A 27,451-nucleotide genomic window follows, 5' to 3' on the forward strand; every position below is an offset into this window, starting at 1 on the left:
ATGCAAAAACACAAAATGATTGTCTGAGGAGGTCTTACAAACAGCTGAGAAAAGAAGAGAAGTGTAAGGCAAAGGAGAAAAGGAAATATATATACCCATTTGAATGCAGAGTTCCAAAGAATAGCAAGGAGAGATAAGAAAGCCTTCCTCAGAGATCAATGCAAAGAAATAGAGGAAAACAATTGAATGGGAAAGATTAGAGATCTCTTCAAGAAAATTAGAGATACCTGGGGAATATTTCATGCAAAGATGGGCACAATAAAGGACAGAAATGGTATGGACCTAACAGAAGCTGAATGTATTAAGAAGAGGTGGCAAGAATACACAGAAGAACTATCCCAAAAAATCTTCATGACACAGATAACCACAATGGTGTGATCACTCACCTAGAGCCAGACATCCTGGAATGTGAAGTCAACTGAGCCTTAGGAAGCATCACTACGAACAAAGCTAGTGGAGGTGATGGAATTCCAGTTGAGCTATTTAAAATCCTAAAAGATGATGCTGTGAAAGTGATACACTCAATATGCCAGTGAATTTGGAAAGCTCAGCAGTGGCCACAGGACTGGAAAAGGTCCGTTTTCATTCCAATCTGAAAGAAGGGCAATGCCAAAGAATGCTCAAACTACCCCACAGTTAGTTGCACTCATCTCACACACTAGCGAAGTAATGCTCAAAATTCTCCAAGTCAGGCTTCAACAGTATGTGAACTGTGAACTTCCAGATGTTCAAGCTGGATTTAGAAAAGGCAGAGGAACCAGAGATCAAATTGCCACCATCTGTTGGATTATAGAAAAAGCAAAAGAGTTTCAGAAAAAACATCTACTTCTGCTTTATTGATTATGCCGAAGCCTTTGACTGTGTAGATCACAACAAACTGTGGGAAATTCTTAAAGAGATGGGAATACCAGACCACCTGACCTGCCTCTTGAGAAATCTGTATGCAGCTCAAAAAGCAACAGTTAGAACTGGACATGGAACAATAGACTGGTTCCAAATTGGGAAAGGTGTACGTCAAGGCTGTATATTGTCACCCTGCTTATTTAACTTATATGCAGAGTACATCATGCAAAGTGCCAGGCTGGATGAAGCACAAGCTGGAATCAAGATTGCCGGGAGAAATATCAATAACCTCAGATATGCAGATGGCACCATCCTTATGGCAGAATGTGAAGAAAAACTAAAGAGCCTCTTGATGAAAGTGAAAGATGAGAGTGAAAAAGCTGGCTTAAAACTCAACATTCAAAACACAAAGATCATGGCATACAGTTCCATCACTTCACAGCGAATAGATGGGAAAACAATGGACACAGTGACAAACTTCATTTTCTTGGGCTCCAAAATTACTGTGGATTGTGACTGCAGCCATGAAATCCAAAGACACTTGCTCCTTGGAAGAAAAGCTATGAAAAAGCTAGACAGCATATTTAAAAGTAGAGACATCACTTTGCCAACAAAGATCCGTAGAGTCAAAGCTATGATTTTTCCAGTAGTCATGTATGGATGTGAGAGTTGGACTATAAAGAAAGCCGAAGAATTGATGCCTTTGAACTGTGGTGTTACAGAAGACTCTTGAGAGTCCCTTGGACTGTAAGGAGATCCAACCAGTCCATCCTAAAGGAAATCAGTCCTGAATATTCATTAGAAGGACTGATGCTAAAGCGGAAACTTCAATACTTTGCCCACCTGATGTGAACAGCCAGCTCACTGGAAAGAACCCTGGTGCTGGGAAAGATTGAAGGCAGGAGGAGAAGGGGATGAGAGAGGATGAGATGGTTGGACGGCATCACCAACTCGATGCGGACAGCTCAAACTCATCTCCATCGAGTTGGTGATGCTCACAGGCCCATTGCTCCCCGGGGACAGGGACTCAGCAGAGCTGAGTGGTTCCCGGAGACCGCGTCTGGAACCCCATATTCCTCAGGACACTTAACGGTGTCAGTGGGTGACATCCCGCTGCAGCTTCTTCTGCAGCCCCCAGACTCACAGCTGCCTGGGGTTGGGGGATGGGTTCTACAAGGGCCAGCCCTCTCTCCAGAACCCACCACCCATGCAAGAACTCAAAGCTGTCCTGCTGCAGATTCCTGACCCACGGGTAGAAATGAAGCTCAAAGGCAAAGTAAAATAGGGACTTCCCTGGTGGTCCAGGGGTTAGCACTCTGAGCTACCGTGGCAGGGACACGGGTTCAGTCCCTGGTGGGGAACTAAGATCCCACATGCCGAGCGCCACAGCCAAAAAAATAAAAAGTTAAAACACTTTTTCAAAAAAAGACACAGTAAAATAAACAGTAAGGACAAACGGGAAGCCCCAGAAGCGGCTGGCCCTCCACGGATAAAATGACGCCGGTAACTCCCCTCTGCAGGTCAAAGGGCAAACCAGAGTCCGGAAAGCAGCCTGAAGCCCCAGGAGAGATAACAAACACACACAGGCTCAAAGGTCAGGGGTTGCTAGAGCTGCTTATCTGTCAACCACATCGCCAAATAAGCTGGGGAATTTGCCTTACAGTGCAGCAGCTACATCTGCTCTCTGCTCACGCTGATGCAAATCCCTCTCCAGCCGCACCTTCCCGTCTGTTCTCACAGCTGCCACTCCTACATCACCCCGACCCTGGTACCCACCACCCCATCCCATCCTGTGTCCAGTCCCCGTAAATAGCAGCTCAAAAAAGAGACAACGCTCCCTGCCATCGCCCGGCCTACATCCCCTTATTCCTCTTCTTGATTGAAATGATCTCGGTGTCTAATTCTATCTTAATTCAGTTACTTTGATGGTAATTGTTTATCTCTCTCGCTGGGCTTTAACCTCTCATGAAAGCCGAGGGTTCACTGAGACTGCTCCTGTTGTTCAGTTGCTAAGTCATGTCCAACTCTTTGTGACCCCATGGACTGTAGCACACCAGGCTTCCCTGTCCTCCACTATCTCCCGGAGTTTGCTCAAACTCATGTCCACTGAGTTGGTGATGCCATCTAACCACTGAGACTACAGTAGGTGCTCAATTAAGATCTCATGAGTGAACGTGGGGCTGGCTTAGCAAGAAGCCAGCATGTCAGACATCGTTTGTGTAGCCAGCCCTACGCCAGGTAGCTTGTCAAGCAGTGGGCTGGGGTCTCTGCAGAAAAAGAACCAGAGGAGGGGGCCTCCAGCAGGCCCTGAGACCAGCTTCCGCCAGGCAGCTCAGCCTGAGAGACCAAAGAAAGCAGAAAGTTACTGAAAGTTGGATCACCGACTCGAGGGACATGAGTTTGAGTAGGCTCCGGGAGTTGGTGATGGACAGGGAGGCCTGGCGTGTTACAGTCCATGGGGTTCCAAAGAGTCAGACACGACTGAGCGACTGAACTGAACTGAACTGCCTTTAGGATCACCCTACATTCAGATGAAGCTGCTAAAACAGCACGTAAAACCTTGACCAACTTGAACAGCTCTTGCCTCCTCAAACAGATTGGTTGACTAATCAAACCTGGAGTCACGGTGCAGAGACAGTGCTGTACATGGAGGCAGAAGCCACGCCTCCAGGATGACTCCGGACCAAGAAGTTTCAGACTACGGAAAGCAAAGAACGGAAGTGCTGGCATCAGAGCCCTTTACCATGTGAAAAGCTCTTTAATAAGGAAAACACAACTTCCAGCTGTGCAAGTCACTTATATAGACTGGTTTCAGTTCAGTTCAGTCACTCAGTCGTGTCCGACTCTTTGTGACCCCATGAGCCGCAGCATGCCAGGCCTCCCTGTCCATCACCAACTCCCGGAGTTTGCTCAAACTCATGTCCATCGAGTCGGTGATGCCATCCAACCATCTCATCCTCTGTCGTCCCCTTCTCCTGCCATCAGTCTTTACCAGCATCAGGGTCTTTTCCAATGAGTCAGCTCTTCGCATCAGGTGGCCAAAGTATTGGAGTTTCAGCTTCAACATCAGTCCTTCCAATGAACACTTAAATGGACTGATCTAAGATGAACTAGTTAGCTTCTGAGTTTAAAATTCCCCGAGCCCCTTAAATGTGGCCCCAACCCTGGACTGCAGAAAGGGGGCCTTGTCTCCTATCTCCTCTCTGGTCAACCTCGAATTAAAACTCTGTCTTTTCTCAAAAGCCAGTGCCATAGTGTTGGCTTCTCTGTGTGGGGCAGGGAGCCCTTGCCCTAGAAGACAGCAGGGGAGGAGGACACCAAGGCTAAAGGACAGGCCATGTCCACCGAGGAGCAGGGGCGGCAGGCTCGGGGCCCTGCACGGCTCAGCTGCACACAGGCTTCTGCTGAAGCCAAGCAAGAAACCTCCAGGGCCGGTGTTACCTCACCTTATGGAGAGATGAGAAGCTTTCCTAAGACAAAGATTTGGGATTCAAAGTCAGAGCAGGCTCAAGGAGGAAGGATGGACTGGGAGTTTGGGATTAGCAGATGCCAACTGGTATATATAGGATGGATAAACAACAAGGTCCTACCGTATAGCACAGGGAATCATATTTGCTATCCTGGGACAAACCATGACGGAAAGAGTATGAGAAAGAATATATCTATATATCTATATATATAGATAGATATACACACACACATATATAATTAAAGTACTCTACTATAAAGAAGAAATGAATGCAACATTGTAGATCAGCTTCAATAAAACAAAGTTGTTTTCAAAAGAAAAAAATTTTTTTAAAGCCAGAGCAGGCTGCCTTCATGTCCACACCATATTCACCAGGCATGAGCTTCATTTCAACCACTTACAGAGGCAGCAGGTCCTGTGTTCCGTCCACGTCTAGAACCGCTGGTGCAAGGAGCCTGCCAGGGAGCCGCCAGCCTGAGCTCACCACCCTAAAGACGGTCAGCTCAGTAGCAAGCCCTCGCTTATTAACCACCTGTTCTTTGGCTAAATGTGGGGAAACTGTAGCGCAGTGGTGACCAGTGGCTGGGGTGGGAGAAACGGAGAGATAAGGGTCAAAGGGTGCAAGCTTCAGCTGTAAGATTCGCGAATTTGGGCGGACCTCGAGTATAGCATAATGATTAGAGCTGATACTGATCACACACTTGAAAACTGCCGAGAGAGAGATCTTAAATGTTCCCACCTGGTACATCTATGCAATGGAACATTACTCGGCCATTAAAAGAAACTAAAGAGGGTCATTTGTAGAGATAGGGATGGACCTAGCGCCTGTTATCTGAGAAGGAAATGGCAACCCACTCCAGTGTTCTTGCCTGGAGAATCCCAAGAACGGGGGAGCCTGGTGGGCTACTGTCTGTGGGGTCGCACAGAGTCAGACACGACTGAAGCGACTTAGCAGCAGCAGCACCTGTTACACAGAGTGAGTGAAGTAAGTCAAAAAGAGAAAAACAAATATATATTAACACATATATGTGAAGTCTAGAAAAATGGTACGGATGAAGCTATTTCCAAGGCAGGAATAGAGACCCCCCCCTGGAGAGAATAGACACATGGAAAGAGTGAGGGAAGGAGAGGAGAGGATGAACGGGGAGAGTAGCCCCGACATATTGACACCATGTGTGAGCCAGACAGCTAGCGGGAACCTGCTATCCAGCACAGGGAGCTCAGCTCTGTGATGACGAGAGGGCCAGGACGGGGGTGAGTGGGAGGGAGGCTCTACAGGGAGGGCATACACGCACACACATAGCTGAAACCAACATCAGAAACCAGTATCACATCGTGAAGCAATTATACTCCAGTTAAAATAAATAAAGAAGAAAATTTTAAAAAGACACAGTCATTATGTGAGGTGGTAGGGGTGTTGGCTCAGCTATGATGGTTATCATTTTGCAATATGCAAATATATCCGGTCAGCACATAACAAACCTTAAAGATAGACAATGTTATATGTCAAATGTGTCTCAATAAAGCTCAGAAAAAGCAACGCTTTTGAGAATGGACTCCCTAGCTTCTGTGACACCCGCACTAATGCCCTGCTTCTTGCTAAGTACCTAAGGCACCTGCTGAGAAGCAGGTATTCCACTGATCTGTGCTATAATTCTACATAAAGAGAACTTTCTAACACACTGACAACAGGGCATTCTCAAGTATTTAAAGACACCTCTTTGAGTTTTCTTTTCTATTTATGTGCACAAACTAATAAAACTCAAGTCAAGAAAATCTTTAGTCCAAAACGTGTGAATTAACCAAACTCGGTGGAGTATAAATAAACATACAGGTAACCCACCTCTTTATCTACAAATATTATTTTGCTATAAACATAAACACATAATTGTCAACATGAAAAAATCTCTTTACCCATAATCCCATTCCCTTTACACGAGGGACAAGATGTTGCCTACTTTCTTCTAGTTTGTTTCTCAGAATCTTACAATCGTTTTAACATTAAAAAAAAAAAAAAAGCTGTATCAAGAGTAGTTTTCCACATTGCTATATATGTTACAGATGCATTTGACATGTGTGTGTTTAATGACCACATAACATCCCTACAACGATTCCAGTTTGCTGAACTATTTCCGTTACCGGATGTTTACTTGGCTTTCTTCTTTTTTTTTTTTTTTTCTGTAATAAATAAGACTGCAGTCAGCATTTTCCTGTATGATTTTTTTGTGTGATTACATGTCATAAGCATTTGATAATCAAAGGTTGGAGCCCTTTGTTCAGGGAGAGAATCAAAAATGTGACTGCTGACTCGGCCTCTGGAATTTCATGAAGATGGGGTGATGGACAGGGAAGCCTGGCGTGCTGCAGTCCGTGGGGTCGCAGAGAGTCGGACACGACTGAGAAACTGAACTGGGGTGACTGAAGTCTCTAAATGCAGAGACATTTTCATGCTTGAGGCCAATAGGGACACCCTCTCGAACCTTGCAGTTTGGGGCTTTTCTTTCTTACAAGCTCACATCCCTCCACCGAGGGAGAAAGGAGAGGGTGGGAAATCCAAACCAGCCTTCCTGGGGAGGAGCCACCCCAGGGTCGGTCTGCAGCCTGCCCAAGGCCTACTCCCTGGCTGGCCCCGCCCAGCGCGCAAGGATTACAGCGCAGCTGTCTACCCTGAGGACAGTCGGTGTCCTGATCCGAAATCCGTTGGAAATGGATTCAAGATTTGAACTGAATTTTCCCGGAGGCCACTCTTTAAACCAGCTGCCCTGCTGGCCCACCTCCCAAGCAGAGACATGGGTTCCATCCCTGGGTTGGCAAGATCCCCTGGAGAAGGAAAGAGCAACCCACTCCAGTATTCTTGCCTGGAGAATCCCATGGACCGAGGAGCTCGGCGGGCTACAGTCCATGGCAGTCGCAAGAGAATTAGACAGGATTCAGTGGCTAAACAATAACAAAGAGATTAAAGGAGATTCTTTCCACTGGAATCTCCTGCCGGAACCCTGACCCAGCAAACCACAGGGACGAGCAAGGACACCTCTGGCGCTCAGGAGTACACACTCCTGGCCCCTCAGTTTCCACTTCTGATTCCGTACACGGGGGCTCAGGCACAGACACAGAGACACAGAGGTGCAAACCCACATGACACACAGATATACACACATCCACACACATGCACCCAGACACTGATACACACGACAGACACACACACATGTGCACACAGACTCACACACACACACACACACACACACACACACACTACAAACCACTCAGGAGTTTAAACCCTGACTCACGTGCTCCCCAGGCCCGGTCACTTCCAGCAAGCCTCACAGCCGGTCATCACTGGGTCCCCCAGGGCCCCGACCTGGGTCCCCCTTTCCCCCCACTTCTGGTCACGGGGAAGGCCTGCTCCCTCCACGGGCAGGCTGGGCGTGGCCGTTTGCCGGGCCGGGCAGAGGCTCGGCTCCGACAGAAAACAGGTGAGAGGCAGCCTCCCCAAGGTCAGGCCTCCTCCCTTCCAGAGAAGCTCCCGGGGCAAGGTGCGCCGTGGTCACGTGATCACCTGGGGCAGGGGGCCTGGCCCTTAGCGCGGGGGCTGCGGGAGCCTCTGAGCACCTGCCGGAGCACCTGCCCCTGCCGGAAGTCCCGCTCCTCCCCGGCCGCCGGCTCCCGCCTAGTTTCTCAGCTTTGTTGTGAGTCTCATTTTTGCGCTGCAGATTTATTTCCCTCCGCGCCTTCCTCAAGCTGTGGGGCTCTTTGTTGTGCATGAAACTAGTAGCCCAGAAGAGCAGGAAGTATTTGGGTCAGAAGAATTCACGGCTGCCACCAACAGCCAGGAGCCAGCGCCAGGGGAGGGGGTGGGGGTGGGGCTCTGTGTCTTTCCAGGCCCGCGGGGAGCAAGTTCCTGGACGGGACTGAAGTCGTGGAGAATCCCTGCTTCCGTTTCCCAGCAGAGGAAGCCTCACGAATGATCAACATAAAATAAAACTGCATTTAGAATTCTGTGACCTATGGCCCCAGAGCCCCCAGTGACTGGCTCAGGAGCAGAGAGAACAGCCCCAAATCCATGGTGCTCCCACTGCAGCCTGGAGTGGGGCCAACACAGCACCTCTGGGTGGACGGGGGCTCAGGGCCTGTGTGTCCGTCTGTCTCTGTGTAACAAGCAACTCTCAACTCGGAGGCTTACAGAACACATTTATAGCCTCACAGATTCCAAGGGTCAGGAGCGGAGCCTGGGCGCCTCCGGGGTCCTCTGCCCAGGGTCTCACAGGCTGCGGTTAAGATGCCGGCCAGGTTCCGTCCTTTCTGAAACTCAAGGTCCCCCCATGCTCATGTAGTCTTGGTGGAATCCAGTCTTTCCCAGTGCAGAACTGGGGTCCCCTTTTGCTACTAGCTCCCTGTCAGGGCCAGTCTCACCTCTCAGAAGCCCCCACAGAAGGCTCCTGGCCAGAACCCCCAGGCCCTCTCACACATGACTGCTTTCTCAAGGCCATCAGGACCTCTCTCTGACTTCCAGACGCCCGTCCCATCTCATCTGATCAGGCCAGGCCCACCAGGCACAATCTCCCTTTCCTTAACTCAGAGTCAGTTGATGAGGGCCCTAGTTCCACCGGTGAAAATGCCTTCACCTTGCCATGTAGTGCAACCTGATCTCAAGGGTGCCATCATTGCGGCCAGGCCCTGAGCACCCTCAAGGGGAGGGGGTATCTGGGGTGTGGACACCTGGGGTGGGAATCTCAGGAACCACCTAGAGTCCTGGCTGTCTCAGGACTTGAGCCAAAGCACACGGGGGTGGGGCACCCCTACCCCCCAAGGTGACGTTGAGTGACCACTGGCGGGTGTCGGAGAACCACCCCCGGGGCCTGGACTCAGGCCAGCCCCAAACAACTGACCTGTTCTCACCTCAAAAGGCCATGAGAGGTCAAGACTCACATGCTCAGGAGGGCCTGGGGGCTCATCGCTTCTGTGGTCTTGGGGTCACCCTGCACGGCTGTCATCTCAGTGGGTCTTTTCCCTGAAACCTGTAGGTTCCTCACACATAGACCTCGGCAAGTCACTCCCCCTCTCGACGGCCGATTCCTCATCTCTAAGGTGAGGCGTTGGATCAGACGGCTCCAGATCTCCCTTCACCTCTGGCCTCTGTGACTTGATCTCAGCCCCCAGAAGCCACACTTAAACCAGGGGAGGCCTTCCGGTGAGGGTGTGGGGAGTCAGGCCTGGGCACAAGTAAAGTCCTTGGTAGGCAGGTGGAGACTTAGAACACAGACCTTCTGACCGCTAACCTCGCTGAGACCTGTAGGCCAGTCATCACTGCTTGTGGTGGAAATTAGTCAAAACTTGTACATAAGCAATTGTACGCATGTGTTTTCAGTTGCTTGTCATGTCTGACTCTATGCGACCCCATGGACTATAGCCCTCCAGGCCCCTCTGTCCATGGGATTCTCCAGGCAAGAATTCTGGAGTGGGTTGCCATGCCTGTCTCCAGGGGATCTTCCTGACCCAGGGATTGAACTCTCATCTCCTGCATTGAAGGTGGATTCTTATCGCACCTGGGAAGCCCAACAAATTTACTTATGTGACCATAATTAATGTTATTTTTTTTAATTAATGTTATTTTTATATGGCCATACAAACTTTTAACTTTCTCTCTTTGCATTTATCAACTTTCCTGTATGGACATTAACCAGGGAAAATTTTCTGCCACGCCGATTAATCAGGCCACAGATACAGGCATGCATGGGCACATTCCCCTTTCAAAAAATATGCAAAACTACAGGATTTTGGAGTTGAAGGGGCCCTGGGGACCATCTGGCCTAAGCACCCACTGGCTGAAGAACACACCATTAGCACTGCCCACTGATTTTCCAGTCTCTGCTCAAATATCCATGTGGATTCTAGATTTTAGGATTCGACATCCTGAGATGGTTCAAACATCAGCTTTTTGTAACTTTCTGCCTTCATGTCCTCCTGGGGTCACTTGGCAAATGCCTGACCCTCTTCTGAATAAACATTTCTGAGATTTTTGAAGTTTTCAGGGCTTGTAGCAAACACTGCCAACTGCCCGCCCCAGCCCCTGCTCCTTGCAAAAGGACCCTGGGGCCCAGATCATCCACACTGCTTTCTGGTAGACGTGCCTAGTGACCTGCTCTAGACATCTGCAGGGGAGACGAGGCTCCCATTCTTCCGTGGAGCCTCCTGGGAGGGCTCTAGGCAAGAATCAACCTCATAGTGTTAGAGATCTGAGACACAGATCTTCCAGGCTGTTCTTACCTCCTAAGGACCTTGAGATAAGCAGGCATGACCTCCAGCCTCACCTTGAAACCTTCACCCTCGCTTATCTCAATGGAAAATTCCAACAGGGGTTTCTGAGCACTAAGTTAAATTCCTCAGCTCAACAATCAGTTCGGCGCGTGGCCGCCTGCCAGGCTGGGCAGAGCAGAGGGGAGAGGCGCAGATGAAGCAAAGTGCTGCCCCGGGGCGCCCGGGACTGCAGGACGGGAGGAGGGAGGCATCCAGAGAGAGGCCGCCCTGGCTCAGACCAGGTCCAAGAGGGGCAGAGGGCGCAGGCAGAGGAGAGCCCCTCGCTTGACCAGAGTGAAGCGGAAAGGGTATCTGCAGGAGGAAATATGGACACATGGATGGACAGATGGATGAGAAACTTGCAGCCGAGAGAAGGAAGTGCTTTCTGAGCTCCAGGAGTACTGTGCGCACATCGTGAGGGCCTGGAACTGTGCCCTAGGGGGCGCTAGTGAGTGCAGGGCCTGCAGTGGGTGGCAGGGTGAGTGGGGAGAAGCCTTGTCCAATTCCACAAAGACTAGAAGACCACAAACCAACGAGGCTTCTTTTTACTGAGCACCTACTATTCACCAGGCCCTCTGCTAAGCCCTTAACTTGAAATCTTTGATTTCACCCCTATCCTCAGCAACCCCAGCTTGTGGGTCACTCCCCAAGGGCCTTCTGCTGGGCTTCTTCCAGCCTGCTGTCACAGAGGAAGAGTCCATGGGGCCAAGGGACACAACTACTTAAAACCTGTGTCACCCCCGACTTCCAGATCCTGAGAATTCCCCAGTAGCCCCAAGCCTACCTCCCCGCAGGCCTCTGAGCTGGCCGGTACCCCTACCCCCCAGCAAAGCGAACCAGTGTGTGCACCCAGGCCAGGAGGCAGTGTGGTTGGAGACGCAAGAAAGTGAAAGTGAAAGTTGCTCAGTCGTGTCCAACTCTCTTCGACCCCATGGACTATATGGTCCATGGAATTCTCCAGGCCAGAATACTGGAGTGGGTAGCCTTTCCCTTCTCCAAGGGATCTTCCCAATCCAGGGATCGAACCCAGGTCTCCCGCACTGTAGGCAGATTCTTTACCAGCTGAGTCACCAGGGAAGGCGGAGACACAAAAAGGCTTGATAAATGAAGAACTGTCTTCATCCACGGGGCATCTCTCCAGGCCAGCCTCATGGGGTCACCCACTGCAGGCCCTGCACTCACTGGCGCCCCCCAGGGCACAGTTCCAGGCCCTCACGGTGACCTGCACTCACTGGCGCTCCCCAGGGCACAGTTCCAGGCCCTCACAATGTGCACACAGTATTCCTGGAGCTCAGAAAGCCCTTCCTTCTCTTGGCTGCAAGGTATGCGACTGGACAGGAAGGAAATGGGTAAGGACCACCCCCCCCACCCACCACCAGGGCAAATGAGCCAATATTATCTCTTCCACACTTTAATTTTCAGCCTGCCTTTATGCTTATTGTGTGTCTCTTGTAAACAGTATACAGAGTTGAGTGTTAACTTTTTCATCCTGTCTGCCTTCCAATTTAGTCTCTGGCCTATTTACCATTAATACAATTGTTGATACAGTTAGAATCTGCCCGCAATGTGGGAAACCTGGGTTTGATCCCTGGGTTAGGAAGATGCCCTGGAGAAGGAAAGGCTACCCATTCCAGTATTCTGGCCTGGAGAATCCATAGACTACATAGTCCTTGGGGTCACAAAGAGTCAGACACATCCAAGCAGCTTTCGCTTTCTCTTTTCTACCATCTTGTTTGTTTTCTATTTGTTCTCTCTGTTCCTCTGTCCTTCTCCTTTTGATTTAATGAAGTACCTTTAACGTCTCTCTTCTTTACTGTTTTTTTAAGTACCTTATTATATGTTTCAGTTCTATGATTTCCATTTGGTTCTGTTTTAGCATCTCTAAATCTCTCCTGAAATTTGCCACTTCTCTCCTCATGATGTGCACCTTTCCCTATAGATTGTCTATTTCATTTATCGTAGCATTTTAAGCTCCTTATTCACCAGTTCTGGTTTGTGGGTCTGTTGACTGACTTTTCTGTGTTTTTCTTCACCACAGGTCACATTTTCCTGATTCTCCGTATGTCTGGGAATCACTGTGTGTCAGACATTGTGAACGGTGTGTTGCTGAGACTCTGGATTCTTTCCCTGTGAAAAGTGTTGAGTTGATTCTAGAAGGCAGTTAAATTACTGGTGGGTCCTCTTTAAATTTCGGAAAGTGTGCTTTACACTTTTTTGGGGTGGAAACTGCTTTTGTTTGCCTTCAGTCCTAAGGTGAACCTTAGTTCTGGGACACAGTCTTTGCTCCTAAGCTCAAGACCTTTTGAGACTTCAGTGGAAAGTCTGAAGGGTCCACCAGGCCCCTCTACACAGCAGAAATTAGACTTCAAACTCACTGTTCCCTGAAGTGAGTGGGTGGCAGTGAAAATCACTGCTCAGCTCTTTAAACCTTCAGGCATTGCCTTCCTCTGGGCTTCTGGCAACCTCACCTGTGCATGAGCTCTTGAGGGGACCGCTATGGATTTGAGGAGCATTAGTGTACAATGTTTGGGGGCTCCCTTGTTTTTCAAGATTTCATCTCTCCATTCAACGACAGCAAACACACATTTCTCAAGCTCACGTGGAACATTCACTAAGACAGACCACTTTCTTGGCCATAAGACACACCTTAACAGATTTAAAATGATAGAAATTATACAATGTCTGCTCTCTGACCACAGTGGAATTACACTAGAAATCAATAACAGAAAGATAACTGGAAAATCCCTGAATTTATGAAGATTAAACAACACACTTGTAAAAAACACGAGTCAAAGAAGAACCCTCAAGAGAAATTTGAAAATATTTTTAACTAAAAATGAAAACACAACTTATCAAAATTGTGGGATGTGGTAAAAGCAGTGCTTAGAGGAAAATTTATAGTATTGAATATATATATTAGAAAAGAAGATCTAAAATCAATAACCTTAAGTTTCCTCCTTAGGAAACTAGAAAAAGAACAAATTAAATCCAAAGATAGAAGAAAAATTGACAAGAATTAGAATAGAAGTCAATGCAATTAAAAATAAGAATTCAATAGAAAAAGTCAAAGAAACCAAAAGCTGGTTTTTTTAAAAGATTGATAAAATTAATAAACTTCTAGCTGGGCTAAGAAAAATGGAAAGAAGAAACAAATTACTAATATTGGAAATGAAAATAAGGACATAGTTCAGATCCCATGGGCATTAAACAATAATAAAATGCTGCTATGAACAACTCTTTGCCCACAGATTTGGTAACCTAGATGAAAAGGACCAATTCCTTGAAAGACACGATTTGCCAAAACTCACACAAGAAGAAATAGACAATCTGAATAGACCTATATTTATTATTTTAAAAATTGCATCCATAATTAATAATCTTCCAAAACAGAAAGCTCCAGGCCCAAATGGGTTCACTTGTAAATTCTACCAAACATTTAAGAAATAAATTACACCAGTTTTCTACAATCTCTTTCAGAGGATAGAATCAGAGGAAATACTTCCTAATGCATCCTATGGGGCCAGCATTATCCTAATACCAAAACCAAAGACATTATAAGAAAACTACATGTACACCCAGGGCTGATTCATGTCAATGTATGGCAAAAACCACTACAATATTGTAAAGTAATTAGCCTCCAATTAAAATAAATTAATTAATTTTTTTAAAAAAGAAAACTACAGACCAATAACTCTTTTGAACATGGATGCAAAAATATTCAACAAAATATTCTCAAATCAAATCCTCCAACAAAGTATAGAAAGAATTGTACACCATGACCAAGTGGGATTTATCCCCAGATATGCAAAGCTGGTTTCAACATCAATTTATCAGTTGGGAGCTTGGCTCCACACACAGGCTCCTTCACTTAAGGAGAGTCGAGACACTTCTAGAAACTGCTACTGAGAATGTTTGTTTTTCTGGAAGACAAACTGGGAATGCTTCTCAATGGGCTTGATGATAATACGGCCTTTGTCTCAGCTGCAGCTCCACATGCAGAAAGCACCTAGAATCCAGAGGGCAGAACTGAGGAAATGATTCAGTTCTTGAGCTCATCGGCTACTTTTAGCTACACTTCATGCTGACAGTGAAATTACTCAGCCTCCTGCCTGGCCGGCCGTGGGGCACACGAGGCAGCCTTGGGGAAATGTGAAACTGGGACAAGGGCAGGAGGGGGGACTTCAGCTCGATTTAGATAAACTTCTGAGACTGAGACGTGGGGTACTTAAATCTAAGAGTTGTCTGAGCCACAGACCATTGGATTTCCTCCTTTCCCAGTGGTTCCTCAGCTTCCGCTGAGATTCCCTGGCTGCCCTCCCTAAGGAAGAAGCTGTGGAGTAGACCTCCCCCAGCAACCACACACCCAGACCCTCCCAAGCCCCGAGGCTCATTGCAGGGATCACGGTCCACACCAGAGAAGCCTTGGGTGGCATGACCACCACAGAGGCTGCAGACCGCTGTGTCCACATCCTCAGCCGGGACAAGGGAGTAGGTGGCGAGGGGGACCCAGCCAGGGATGCTCTCGGTGATGTTCAGAGGGAACCAGGCAGGACTATGGGAAGATCCAGATGTATGGAAAACCCATCTCCTTAAAAAGTGGAGAAACAGCACTTTCTCCCTCCAGACATTGTGTGGGCATGTGGTTCCCTCTGCAGCTGAGAGAAAGAAGCTGCTTGAAACCTCTGCCCTGCTTTGCGGGGTTTGCTGTAGCCTTCGCCACTCTTCACCTCATAAAAGCACCACCTCCACCTCTGCCTTTATCTTCACAAGGGTTCTCCCCGTGAGAGTGTGTCTGTGTCCACCCTTCCCTTTTGATAAGCGCACCAGTCATATGGGACCAGGCCCCACCCTAATGGCCTCACTGCAATTTGAAGACCTCTGTAAAGACCCTCTCTCCAATTTGGAAGGGCTGATGCTGAAGCTGAAACTCCAATACTTTGGCCACCTGATGCAAAGAACAGACTCATTGAAAAGACTCTATGCTGGGAAAGATTGAAGGCGGGAGGAGAAAGGGACGACAGAGGATGAGATGGTTGGATGGCATCACCGACTCAATGGACATGGGTTTGAACAAGCTCTGGGAGTTGGTGATGGACAGGGAAGCCTGGCATGCTGCAGTCTGTGGGGTCACAAAAAGTCAGATATCACTGAGTGACTGAACTGAACTCCAAATACAGTCACATTTCGGGGGCTGGAGCTTAGGACTTCAACATGCAAGTTCTGGGGGGACACAATTCAACTCATGATACCATGGATGTCATAAATACTCATGAGAAGGTCAACCCACTTGCTTCTGTGTAGATCTGTCTCTGTGAGGAGCAGCTAGGGCATTTGTCTCAGGTCTGGTCATTTGGGGGTTCCTGAACCAAGAGGAGGCCTTTGGACTCCACATGACTGAAGAGTGTCCCCCAGATTCACATCCAAGAAACACCACGGGCTTCCAGTAACCCCTGGAAGCCAGGACAGAGGCGTGGATGCCCTCAGAGCTTCGAGAAGGGACCAACTCCACCCACACCTTGACTTCCAAGCCTCCAGGACCACGAGACTACACACGCCTGTTGGTTTAAGCCCTCCAGGCTGTGGTGACTTGTCACATCTCTCCCAGGACACTAGTACAGAACTTAGACCAACCTATGCCCTTTGGGAGGTTAGTAGACCCACACAGAGCACCAGCCCGAGTCCGGGGCCCTCCTGGGCACAGCCCTGAATGTCTGCACAGGGCACACTCTGGAGCCCCGCCTGGGCCCCAGGCGGCAGGCGCTGTGCACAGGGTCTCCCCAGCAGAGGTGATGCTGGGGACACGCGCATGTCGCCTGTTAGTTCCGAGGACTGGGACAGTTAGCTTCTCTGGTTAAGCGTTTGGCCACGACAGCGGGAACCAAGAAGGCAGACAGAGAGACGGAACGGGCCCGTGGGGCTGTGACAGCGGTGGCCCTCTAGAGGGGTGGCGGATTACAATCTGGTCCCCAGGACTGCAGAGTCTCGAATCGCTTCAGTCTAGCTCCTGTGAGACCTGCTGTGTGGTCAGAATTCCCTGTGGCTGGCGTCCTTGTCACACTTCACAACTGAAGGATTGGCAACACAGTGTCCCTGCCCTGCTGGACTGGGCCTGGGCGGGGGTGAGGGGGGTGGGGGGTGGAAGTGGGGGTGGTAAGAAGGGGGTGGAGGCGGGGAGGGGGCGGGGGAGAGGCGGGGCAGTGGCGATGGGGGAGGTGCAGCCCAGGAACGAGGGGCTGAGAGGGTGTAGTCACCTGCCGGGAGCCTGCGAGAGGCACTCCACTCATGACAAAGGTCATGAGGAAGGAGGCCCGGCATATGCAAAGGCGGGATCGAGCCTCAGGAGTCCCCCTGGATATTCTCGAGCATCTACCCCCCCAAAAAAAAACCAGAGTCTGCCTACTTTATTGCTTTGTGCTCTCATCTCTGACTTTACTGGGGGCTGTCCCCCACCACCATCTCACTCTCTCTGACAGAGTTAACTTACAGCTCCAATTAATAAAGTTCCTGAGCAATTAGGAGTGTTTAAATCCAGACCCCTCAGATGGCTCTCTAACTTGCCTGACAAGTTTACCCGGGCTCCTACAGCTATGCATACGATTGTTTACAGTCTCCCAGCCTCCAGAGGCACGGGAAGCTTAAGATATTCAAATAGCTTAGAGCCTCTCAGAGAGTTAGAAACTGTCAGAATAAAACTAGTAAAGGATTTCATTGATGAGCCAATGCTTGCTGCCAAGTTTTCACATCCCCTGTATTTATCCTTGAATGTGTATTAATTAATATAGTTGGTATGTAGAAAAAATAAGTAGTGGCCTTGGTGCTAGCAACTTTAGACCCTTAAGGTAATAAATTCTTTCCTTTGTTGTAAACCCGCTGCACCTCTGCCCTATAGGAATGAAATTTTATCTAACACCTTCGGAGGATGGCGCCAAACCTTAGAATAATTACTCTTAGAGAAAATAAGTCTTACGGTTGACAAACCTTTGTCAAGAGTCATAAAATGTTAATAGGCCTTCTGGCCAGAAGATGATGTAAATCACCTAAACCATTTGTATGCAATAAATTTGCAGGAAAGAAACCCTGGTTTTTGATAAGGATCAAAGACTGCTGACTTTGCATAATTTCACATCCCCTATTATCCTCTATGTGTAACTTAGGGTATAAAAGCCCCTGTTGAAAATAAAGCTACGGGCCTTGCTCACCAAAGCTTGGTCTCCCCATGTCATTCTTCTCTATTTCCAGCTGAGTCTCCATCTGGAGTGCGGAGGTCCTCTGTGACCATTTATTTGCCTGGGCTTCTAAGACCCATTTGAGAAGGTGTCTAAGGTGGGGCACCTTCTGCTATTCGAGAGGTCGCCTGTGGCCTCCGTGGTCAGAGCTAACCTGGTGTCACAGGTTATGTTGATTTTCCGCGTAAACCAAGCTACTCAGCCTCTTTTCTCCACTGAATTTTTCTGCTGAGCTATCCTCATTCTATTACTCTTTATATCTTTGATGAATATTTAAATAGTTGCCAACACCGTCTCCCCTTCGAATACCCTGGATCAGCCGGGGCTGGACCTCGGCAGTCACCTGTGGGTGCAGAGCCCGGAGACCAGGCAGGAGTCCTCACCTGGAGATCAGCTTCCCACCCCCCCAGCCGGGGTGGGGCTCCTCACGGACACCCAGCCCCCTCCACCCACTCTGCAGACAGGATGCCATCCCGGGGAACCCTCAGAGCAATGGGGCTCTTGCCTGAAGCTGGAACCCCCATCACCTGCTCCCCCTAGGGGCCATTCTGGGGCCCACCGGGCCCCTACCCTGCCCTCCCCACTGCAGAGAGAAGAGTACAGCTGGCAAGTGCAGAGAGAGGCTGAGCCATGGCCGTGGTGTCAGACGGACTGGGTTTTGGAGATTGCTCTGAGCTTTGCTGGCTGTGTGACCTTCGCAGGTCACATGGCCTCTCTGAACCCCACTTCATCTGTAAACGATGAATAAATTTGGACCTTAGCCATGTGAAGTTGTGAGTACAAAAATGTCAGGTGTGGACAAGACCCAGAATGGAGCCTGAAATGGCAGTCACTCACTAGGAGACTTTGAAAACATTCTTTTGGTTGCAAGTCACCAAACCAACTCAAGCTTACTGGAGTAAAAGGATTTTGTTAGACATCTACTCATGTCTGACAAAACAGAGGGCAGCCAGCCCTGGAAGGGACGAGCTGTCTGCTTCAGGGGTCCTCTGTGTGTCCCCCATCTCTTGTTTGCTGCTCTGCCTTTCAGCACTCACAGCAGCCCATGGTTCTGGTACTGACAAGGGAGCAGCCCTGCCTGGCCATCAGTCCCGCCCCTGCCCCAACCCTGACTTCCCATACAGTCACCCACAGCCCATCAGCTGCTGAGGAAGCTGGAGGAGGTGGGGGGAGGTGGGAGGAGGTGGGGGGACCATGACAAACATGGTGGAAAGAGGAAGCTCTGAGCAGAAGGGAGCATCCTGAGCCACGTGGGTTCCCTGTAGAGCGATGCCTGTTACTTTAATAATTATCATTAAACTGCCTACAAACTCCAGAACTCAAAACCAATCTGTCTTGTATTGTTTCAGTTCCTCAGGGTAGATATACCTAAAATGCATCCTGATTCCAGGTTGTTCAGAAAGCCACTTTGATGGACTGAATGCTTCTTGCTGTTGTTCAGACGTTCAGTCCTGTCTGACTCGTTGCAGCCCCGTGGACTGCAGCACAACAGGCTTCCCTGTCCATCACCATCTCCCAGAGTTTGCCCAAGTTCATGTCCACTGAGTTGGTGATGCCATCCAACCATGTCATCCTCTGTTGTCCCCTGTTCCTCCTGCCTTCAATCTTTCCCAGCATCAGGGTCTTTTCAAACGAGTCAGTTCTTCACATCAGGTGGCCAAAGAATTGGAACTTCAGCTTCAGCATCAGTCCTTCCAATGAATATTCAGAGTTGATTTCCTTGAGGATTGACTGGTTTGATCTCCTTGCAGTCCAAGGGACTCTCAAGAATCTTCTCCAGCACCACAGTTCAAAAGCATCAGTTCTTCAGTGTTCAGTCTTCTTAATGGTCCAACTCCCACATCCCTACATGACTGCTGGAAAAACCATAGCTTTGACTATATGCAACTTTGTTGGCAAAGTGATGTCTCTGCTTTTTAATATGCTGTCTACGTTTGTTATAGCTTTCCTTCCAAGGAGCAAGTGTCTTTTAGTTTCATGGCTGCAGTCACCATTCGCAGTGATTTTGGAGCCCACGAAAATAAAGTCTCTCACTGCTTCCATCTTTTCCCCTTCTACTTGCCATGAAATGATGGGACTGGATGCCATAATCTTAAGTTTTTAAAATATTTGTACCCCAAAAAAATTCACATGTTGAAGCCTAACCCTCAATGTGATCATTTTAGAAGTGGGGTCTTTGGGAAGGGAATAGGTGATGAGGGCAGAGCCCTTACAAATAGGATTCGGGTTCTTGTAAAAGGGACTGCAGAGAGATCTCCCATCGCCTCCACCCTGAGAGCGCACAGTGAACCAGGAAGCAGACCCCACCAGACACTGAAACTGCCCATGATCTTGGCCTTCCCAGCCACCAGGACAGTGAGGAGTAAATCGCTATTGTTCGTAAGTCACCCAATCTGCGGTGTTCTGTTAGAGCCTGAGTGGACAGGGCAGCCACGCAAAGCTCCAGTAAAGCACCCAGCTCAGTGGATGATCCTCCCTGTTGCAATCTCACAGCCAGAAGGGCCCTTGGCCTCGGTCTTATCAGACACACTGTTCTCTGTTATCTCCAAAGTGGGCTCTGTGGATTCTCGATGTGTGATGTGTTTCCAGGACAAGGTCTGAGGTCAGATGGATCTGAAGTGATGGTTCCTTGTGATCCCTTCTCGGAGAGTCAAGGCGCATGTGTACACAGAAGCCCCCACATTGCAAGCTGTTCAGGTTTATTGAAATCAGCTCCCCATTTGCTGGAGCCCAGACACATTTTCACAGACTACCTGTTAGCATGTTCTGGAATTAGTGGTCCAGGAAATGGACGTGGGGGGAAACCTGCCCAGCTTGAAGCTAGCCCTCCTCAGGGGTCTCTCTGGCAGGAGGTTAGTCTGAGGCTCTCTGCATCTGCCACGAGGTCCCCAGCCTCTCTTGGGACCTGACGCCGAGAAGCCTCTTCCTCCGCTTGCCCTGTGACCTGCACCCACGCCTGCCCCCCGGCCCTCAGTGCCACCACGGTCCACTCTGCTCAGCTCCCCAGCAGCACCCAGGCCTCCCGGTTGCCCTTCTGGATGCTGTGTCTGTGTCCAATCCACATTTCTTCCCAGAGCCAGACCACACTCCCGAGAGCGGTCTGACCAGCACGAGATGGAGCAGACACATCCTTTCTCTTACAAAATAGATCTCAAAACTTATCCTCCACTCGGCGCCTCTCAGAACCCATCCCATGTCCCCAGAACTGTGCCAAGACCTACAAGGGCCCCTAGAAATGCCCTCAGGGAGCTTACTGCGGAATGAGGAATGCCAAAGAAAACTTCACAAACTCAGCACCAATATAAACATTAAAAGATTCGTGTCAGCTGCACAGTAAGAGTATACGGGTCAGCGCCCGGGAGTACGAAAGACACTCAGAATCATCAGAAACACGCGGCGCCCACCCTCACCCACCCAGAACCGTGCACCTGGTGCACTGAGGAGCCGCCAGCCTGGAGGGTCACGCTCGTGAAGACGCGTCTGATTGGACCCTGGCTCCCTTCTCCAGGTGTGCTGTAGGGGACCCTTCTCCCTAAGTCCTATGGCCTGAGGACACAGCGGTCCTCCTCAAGCACAGCAGAGTGCAAGTCGCCTTCCCAGGACCTGAAAGGGGGGGCAAGTCTGCAGGGAGATTCTTTGCAGCAAGAATGGAAACTGGGAAGCCGCAAAAAGCACAGGAAATGCTGCTATCGAACGTGAGAGAGGACATCTCGAGGACACCAGAAAAGGCTTCACCCCAGACGCTTCCAAAGCGTGGAGGAGGCCCACTCGCCTTGTTCCCAGGGGACGCTCAGGAATACTCACTGAACTGGTGAGTGAGCGAGTGACCAGCGGGTGAACGAAAACCACAAAAACAAAGTCCGGCTTTTCATCTGAGGCGAGGCCTCGCACAGAACGAAAGGGCCACGTGAATGAAGGAATCAGTGAGTGATGAACACCCCATTTCCTTTAGGAACGGAATCATCCGAGCATTGAATATGTTGCAGCAATCTGAATGGATGGTTTCCCTACATTTATCAACCATCAGACAAAAGCAAGGTCTTGCTCAAGACTGGGAAGCAGAGAGTTAGGAATGTACTTTACACGAACACACACACAAACATATACACACTTATACTCACACGAGCAGACCTGTGCATGGTGGCCCTGTCGGCCTCGTCTTTGCTCCCTCTCAGCCACGCACAGACATGTCTTTGTCCCCTTATCTGGGCTTGTTCTGGAGGCTGTCCGTCCGTCCTTCTGGGACTGGCCCCAGCCCAACCTCAGCCCTGTCCCTGCCTCCCACGTCCTCCTCTTCCTCAAGGCCAGAGGCCCTCCTCCTGGGAGCAGGCAGCTCATCTCTGTCCTGTCAGGACAGACAGTGGCTTTGGTCAACAGTTAAGGTCTGGGGCCAAGCAAAGGTCCTGAGTCCCCTTCTCAGTGTAATAGGATGAGGGTTTCCCTGGAGAGAGACAGATGGCTGCAGGAGAGAAAACACAGTTTTCTCTCTACCCTTCCCAGTTCTTGGCTAAAATCTCTGAAATAAAAGACAGAGTAACAAGAGAAAAGCAAACTGAAGTTTAGGAACATAAACCCCGCTCCCAATGCAGGGGCCCCAGGTTCAATCCCTGGTCAGGGAACTAGATCCCACATGACACAGTCAGGAGTTTACACGCCACAACTGACAATCCCACACACTGCGACTAAGGCCTGGTGCAGCCAAAAAAATAAAAATAAATATTTAAAAAATTAAGCAATCTAAGTATTTTAAGAAAGGAGGAGGGCAGCTTCTACTCTGTTTGCTGGGCTTTTCCTGTGTTTGCATATATGTGCGCGCAGTCTGACTCTTTGCGACCCCATGGACTGTAGCCCGCCAGGCTCCTCTGTCCATGGGATTCTCCAGGCAAGAATCCTGGAGTGGGTTGCCATTTCCTCCTCCAGGGGTTCTTCTGAACTCAGGGATCAAACCTGCATCTCTTGCATCTCCTGCATTGGCAGGCGGATTTTTTTTACCGCTGAGCCACCTGGGAAGCCTGTGTCTGCCATTTCTCAAAACAATCAGCTCAGAATAAGCCTCACACCAAAAAGGCATATTTTGGGATACCGCATCCTGCTACCCTTTGGGGCTTAACACTTGTGCCCTTTGGGCAGTGAAACTGTGGCTGTGGACTAAAAAGTGAAGTCGCTCAGTTGTGTTCGACTCTTTGCAACCCCATGCACTATGGCCTACCAGGCTCCTCTGTGCATGGGATTCTCCAGGCAAGAGTACTGGAGTGGGGTGCCATTTCCTTCTCCAGGAGATCTTCCCAACCCAGGGATTGAACCCAGGTCTCCCACATTGCAGGCGGATGCTGTACTGTCTGAGCCTCTAGGGAAGCCCGCTATGGCCGTGATGCCCGTGTAAATGCAAGGCTGCAGCTCATCGCCTTGCTGCCTGGGCTTTCTGAGGTTACCACTTCTCCCTGTGGGAACAAGTCTGGTGCATCCACAGGACTGTGCCACTCCTTCCTGATTTTCCCAGCGAGAAGCTCCGCTGGAGCAGAGCCAGTCTAGGCCTCAGTTTGCTGCCTTGAGACCCATGGGGGACAGGAACCGGCTCTTGCTCATCGTTCTTTCTCCCTGACCGCCTTGCATATAGTAGATGTGCTAATGTACATTTCCAGTGGGCTGTGCTCTGCCGGGCACTTGGCATGAGTTGTGATTTCATTTAATCATCCCAGTGATGCTAACTTGCATAGTGATTAGATTTTACTGTGAATAAACAAACCCAAAAAAAAAAAAAATGTTTCCCAAGAAGAAAACCATATAACCTTTGTTCTGCTTGAGGCAAAGCTGAATTTTAGACACTGCTTGTAACAAATTTTACAAACTGCTCTTTGTCTGGGAGTATGGATATCAAGAGCTCCAACTTGAGCACAGACTGCAAATGAGTAAGTGGCGAACTATTTTTCTATTATGTTCCTAAAATAGCCTGAGTGCTGGCACTGAGCGCTTCATCTCAGCCCAGAACCCTTGGGCGCTGTCACGGTAGACAGTCACACGAGGCAAAGCTCAGGCCGCGCCAGGCTGGTCTCAATTGTTCGGCGCTATCTTAATGTAGAAAAAATTTCCAGTGAACTTCTCAGGAGAAAGTCTTCGGCGCTCTCTTCAGTAGAACCAAAACATGGGGAAATGTTTGTGCTATTTTAAAATTGGCAAATTCAGCACACAGAGCGCTCTGCAAAGCTACTGCCAAAAATACAGTGAGCATCTTCCTAAAATACTGAGAAAGACCTGAAACATGTGATTCAGTCCCCGCCTGGGAGGAGTGGTGTTGAGCAGCTGATAAGGACGCTGTTTGCTCATAGATAACAGCGATTCCTCAAGGGGGAAATCTCCATTTGCTGACCGGTCCCTGTGAGGGCTGGAGAAACCAGTGACCTCCTACTCAGGTTGCCTCCCTGCCCTGCCATCCCTGCAGGTTGGAAAAGAATCTCCCGATACAGTATTTCAGAAGGGGGTGAGTTTATTAAGAACAAAGAGCAGAGATAATCAGGGCGTACCAAGTACAGTGGGCCGACCTTCTAACAGGCCAGGGAGAAGCAACACTTTTTGTGGGTTTGTAGCCAATTTTTATAGCCTCAAAACAAAGGAAATTCTTGCCAGAAGGTTGGCATTAGGTGATTGGTTAGGGGACTGTATGGTGATCCCTGAGGTGGGCGTTTTTGCCGAATTTAGGTTCAGGAAGCCTGCTGGTGAGGATCTGGCAGTGGTTATAATGGGGCTCAGTCAGCTTCAGAGGTGACCTTGGCTCCGGGCTCTGCTTCTGAAGCCTTGGTGCATGGCCTTGCCCCTGTGACCTCGGGGCCAGACCCCACACTCACCAAAGAAAAGCTACGAGGATATGTTGTACAGCAAGGAGTGTAGAGCCAATATAACTTTAAATGGAGTGTAACCTATAAAAACACTGAATCACTATGTCGTGTGCCTGAAACTAATCCAATATTGTAGATCAACTATGTATGCTCAGTTGCTTCAGACGCGTCCGAGTCTTTTCGACCCTGTGGACCACAGCCCACCAGGCTCCTTTGTCCATGGGATTCTCCAGGCAAGAATACTGGGTTGCCACTTCCTCCTCCAGGGATCTTCCTGACCCAGGGATCGAACCCACGTCTCTTATGTCTCCTGCATTGACAGGTGGATTCTTTACTACTCTTGCCACCTGGGAAGCCCAGGGTTGCCATATGCTTCCATTAAAGAAATAAACTTGGCTGCAAACCAGAAAAGAAAAAGCCTCACCAGAGGCACAGATGTATACAAACTGTCAAACACGCCACAGGAACCAGCCCACAACTCAGATCACCTTGCAGTACCAGACAGGAAACACGGCAGATCAGACACAGCCAGGGTTTCCCTGGCCCCGCCCTCCAGCTTACAGATGCTCAGTGACCACGAGGACAGACAAGCTCACAGGGAGACAGGACCACAGGACACCTGATGAGCTGGCAGGAGGCAAAGAAAAGAAGTGAGCTTGGGGATTCCTTTCAGAACTGCCACAGTGGGCTGAACTGGATGGCGGGAAGATCACCTCTGTTTCCATGTCCCGCGCTACCCGTGGTCCTTCTGCAGCAAAGCAGCAGGCCAACGGCTATCTGAGACCCCACCACAAATGACCACCCCAACCTCCTGACACTCCCAGGAGACGGGGGTCAAACAGGCTGACACCAAACACCCCTTCACGGCATCTGTGTGTCCAGGCCTCCTCATCCTGGAGGAGGTGATGTGTGGTCAGCCGTGTGTCAGGTTACGGGCTTTCAAAAGTCATTACACTATAACCACAAGTCTAATACGATGCTCAGAGGGGGCCAGTGCTCTCTCCTGTTGCCTCCTTATGTTTCCATCGGTTTCATCTCATCATCACTTTTTAAAAATATACTTACCTGTTTATTATTTTGGCTGAACGGGGTCTTAGCTGCGGCCCCGGGGGTCTTCACTGCAGCACATGAACTTCTTAGTTGTGGCAGGAGGACCCTCAGGTGCCCCACCCATGTGGGATCTAGTTTCCCCAAGCAGGGATCTAACTCGGGTGCCCTGCACTGGGAGCCCAGAGTTTTACCCAACAGACCTTCAAAGAAGAACTTCATCCTCATTTTTAAGTACTTTTTGAAAAATTGTATAATTTATACACAGTAGTGTGCATGCAATGGACATGTGTGTAGATGTGCATGCAGATTGCACAGATGCAATCATCTCACACGCTAGTAAAGTCATGCTCCAACTTCTCCAAGCCAGGCTTCACCAAAACGTGAACCGTGAACTTCCTGATGTTCAAGCTGGTTTTAGAAAAGGCAGAGGAACCAGAGATCAAATTGCCAACATCCGCTGGATCATGGAAAAGGCAAGAGAATTCCAGAAAAACATCTATTTCTGCTTTATTGATTATGCCAAAGCCTTTGACTGTGTGGATCACAATAAACTGTGGAAAATTCTTCAAGAGATGGGAATACCAGACCACCTGACCTGCCTCTTGAGAAATCTGTATGCAGGTCAGGAAGCAACAGTTAGAACTGGACATGGAACAACAGACTGGTTCCAAATAGGAAAAGGAGTACGTCAAGGCTGTATATTGCCACCCTGCTTATTTAACTTATATGCAGAGTATATCGTGAGAAATGCTGGACTGGAAGAAACACAAGCTGGAATCAAGATTGCCAGGAGAAATATCAATAACCTCAGATATGCAGATGACAACCACCCTTATGGCAGAAAGTGAAGAGGAACTAAAACTGAATTGAACTGATGACCAATGTGGACACACATCCTTGCACTGTGACCAGCTGACTCCACTTTCCCTGGGACTGTCCGTCTTTGTCTGAAAGGAGCAGGTCTCAGAAAGCCCTTTGTTGTTCAGTCTTTGTTCAGTCTCTCAGTTGTGTCCAACTTTTTGCAACCCCATGGACTGCAGCATGCCAGGCTTCCCTGTCCTTCCCAATCTCCCAAAGTTTGCTCAAACTCATGGCCATCGAGTCAGTGATGCCATCCAACCATCTCATCCTCTGTGGCCCCCTTCTTCTCCTGCCTTTAATCTTTCCCAGCATCAGGGTCTTTTCCAATGAGTCAGCTCTTCACATCAGGTGGCCAAAGTATTGGAGCTTCAGCTTCAGCAACAGTCCTTCCAATGAATATGCAGGACTGATTTCCTTTAGGATGGACTGGTTTTATCTCCTTGCAGTCCAAGGGACCCTCAAGAGTCTTCTCCAGCACCACAGTTTGAAGGCATCAATTCTTTGGCTCTCAGCATTCTTTATGGTCCAATGCTTACGTCTATACATGACTACTGGAAAAACCATAGCTTTGACTCTATGGATCTTTGTTGGCAAAGTAATGTCTCTATTATTAAATATGCTGTCTAGGTTGGTCATAGCTTTTCTTCCAAGGAGCAAGTGTCTTTGAATTTCATGGCTGCAGTCACAATCCACAGTAATTTTGGAACTCCAAAAAATAAAGTCTGTCACTGTTTCCATTGTTTCCCCATCTATTTGCCATGAAGTGATAGGACCAGCTGCCATGATCTGTGTTTTTGGAATGTTGAGCTTTAAGCCAACTTTTTCACTCTCTTCTTTCACCTCATCAAGAGCTCCTTCGTTCCTCTTTACTTTCT

At 49.1% G+C, this 27,451-nt stretch overlaps 1 protein-coding gene across 5 annotated transcripts in view; it reads right to left on the reverse strand.

Annotated features, from left to right (window-relative positions):
- Positions 1-22,109, reverse strand: part of RAB17 (RAB17, member RAS oncogene family) — a 45,469-nt gene extending 23,360 nt beyond the window's left edge. For 3 of the 5 annotated variants that reach the window (XM_070368554.1, XM_070368553.1, XM_070368550.1), the window contains exon 1: positions 21,954-22,109. In XM_070368554.1, coding sequence (XP_070224655.1) covers positions 21,954-21,971 — 18 coding nt within the window. In that variant the 5' untranslated portion in view covers positions 21,972-22,109. Of the gene's footprint in view, positions 1-7,599; positions 8,082-21,953 lie in introns of those variants that run through there. The other 2 variants (XM_070368552.1, XM_005906814.3) reach the window with 2 other exon arrangements.
- Between the last annotated feature and the right edge of the window lie 5,342 nt (positions 22,110-27,451).

This window comes from Bos mutus, chromosome 3 (assembly GCF_027580195.1).
Source record: "Bos mutus isolate GX-2022 chromosome 3, NWIPB_WYAK_1.1, whole genome shotgun sequence".
Classification (NCBI taxonomy): Eukaryota; Metazoa; Chordata; class Mammalia; order Artiodactyla; family Bovidae; genus Bos; species Bos mutus.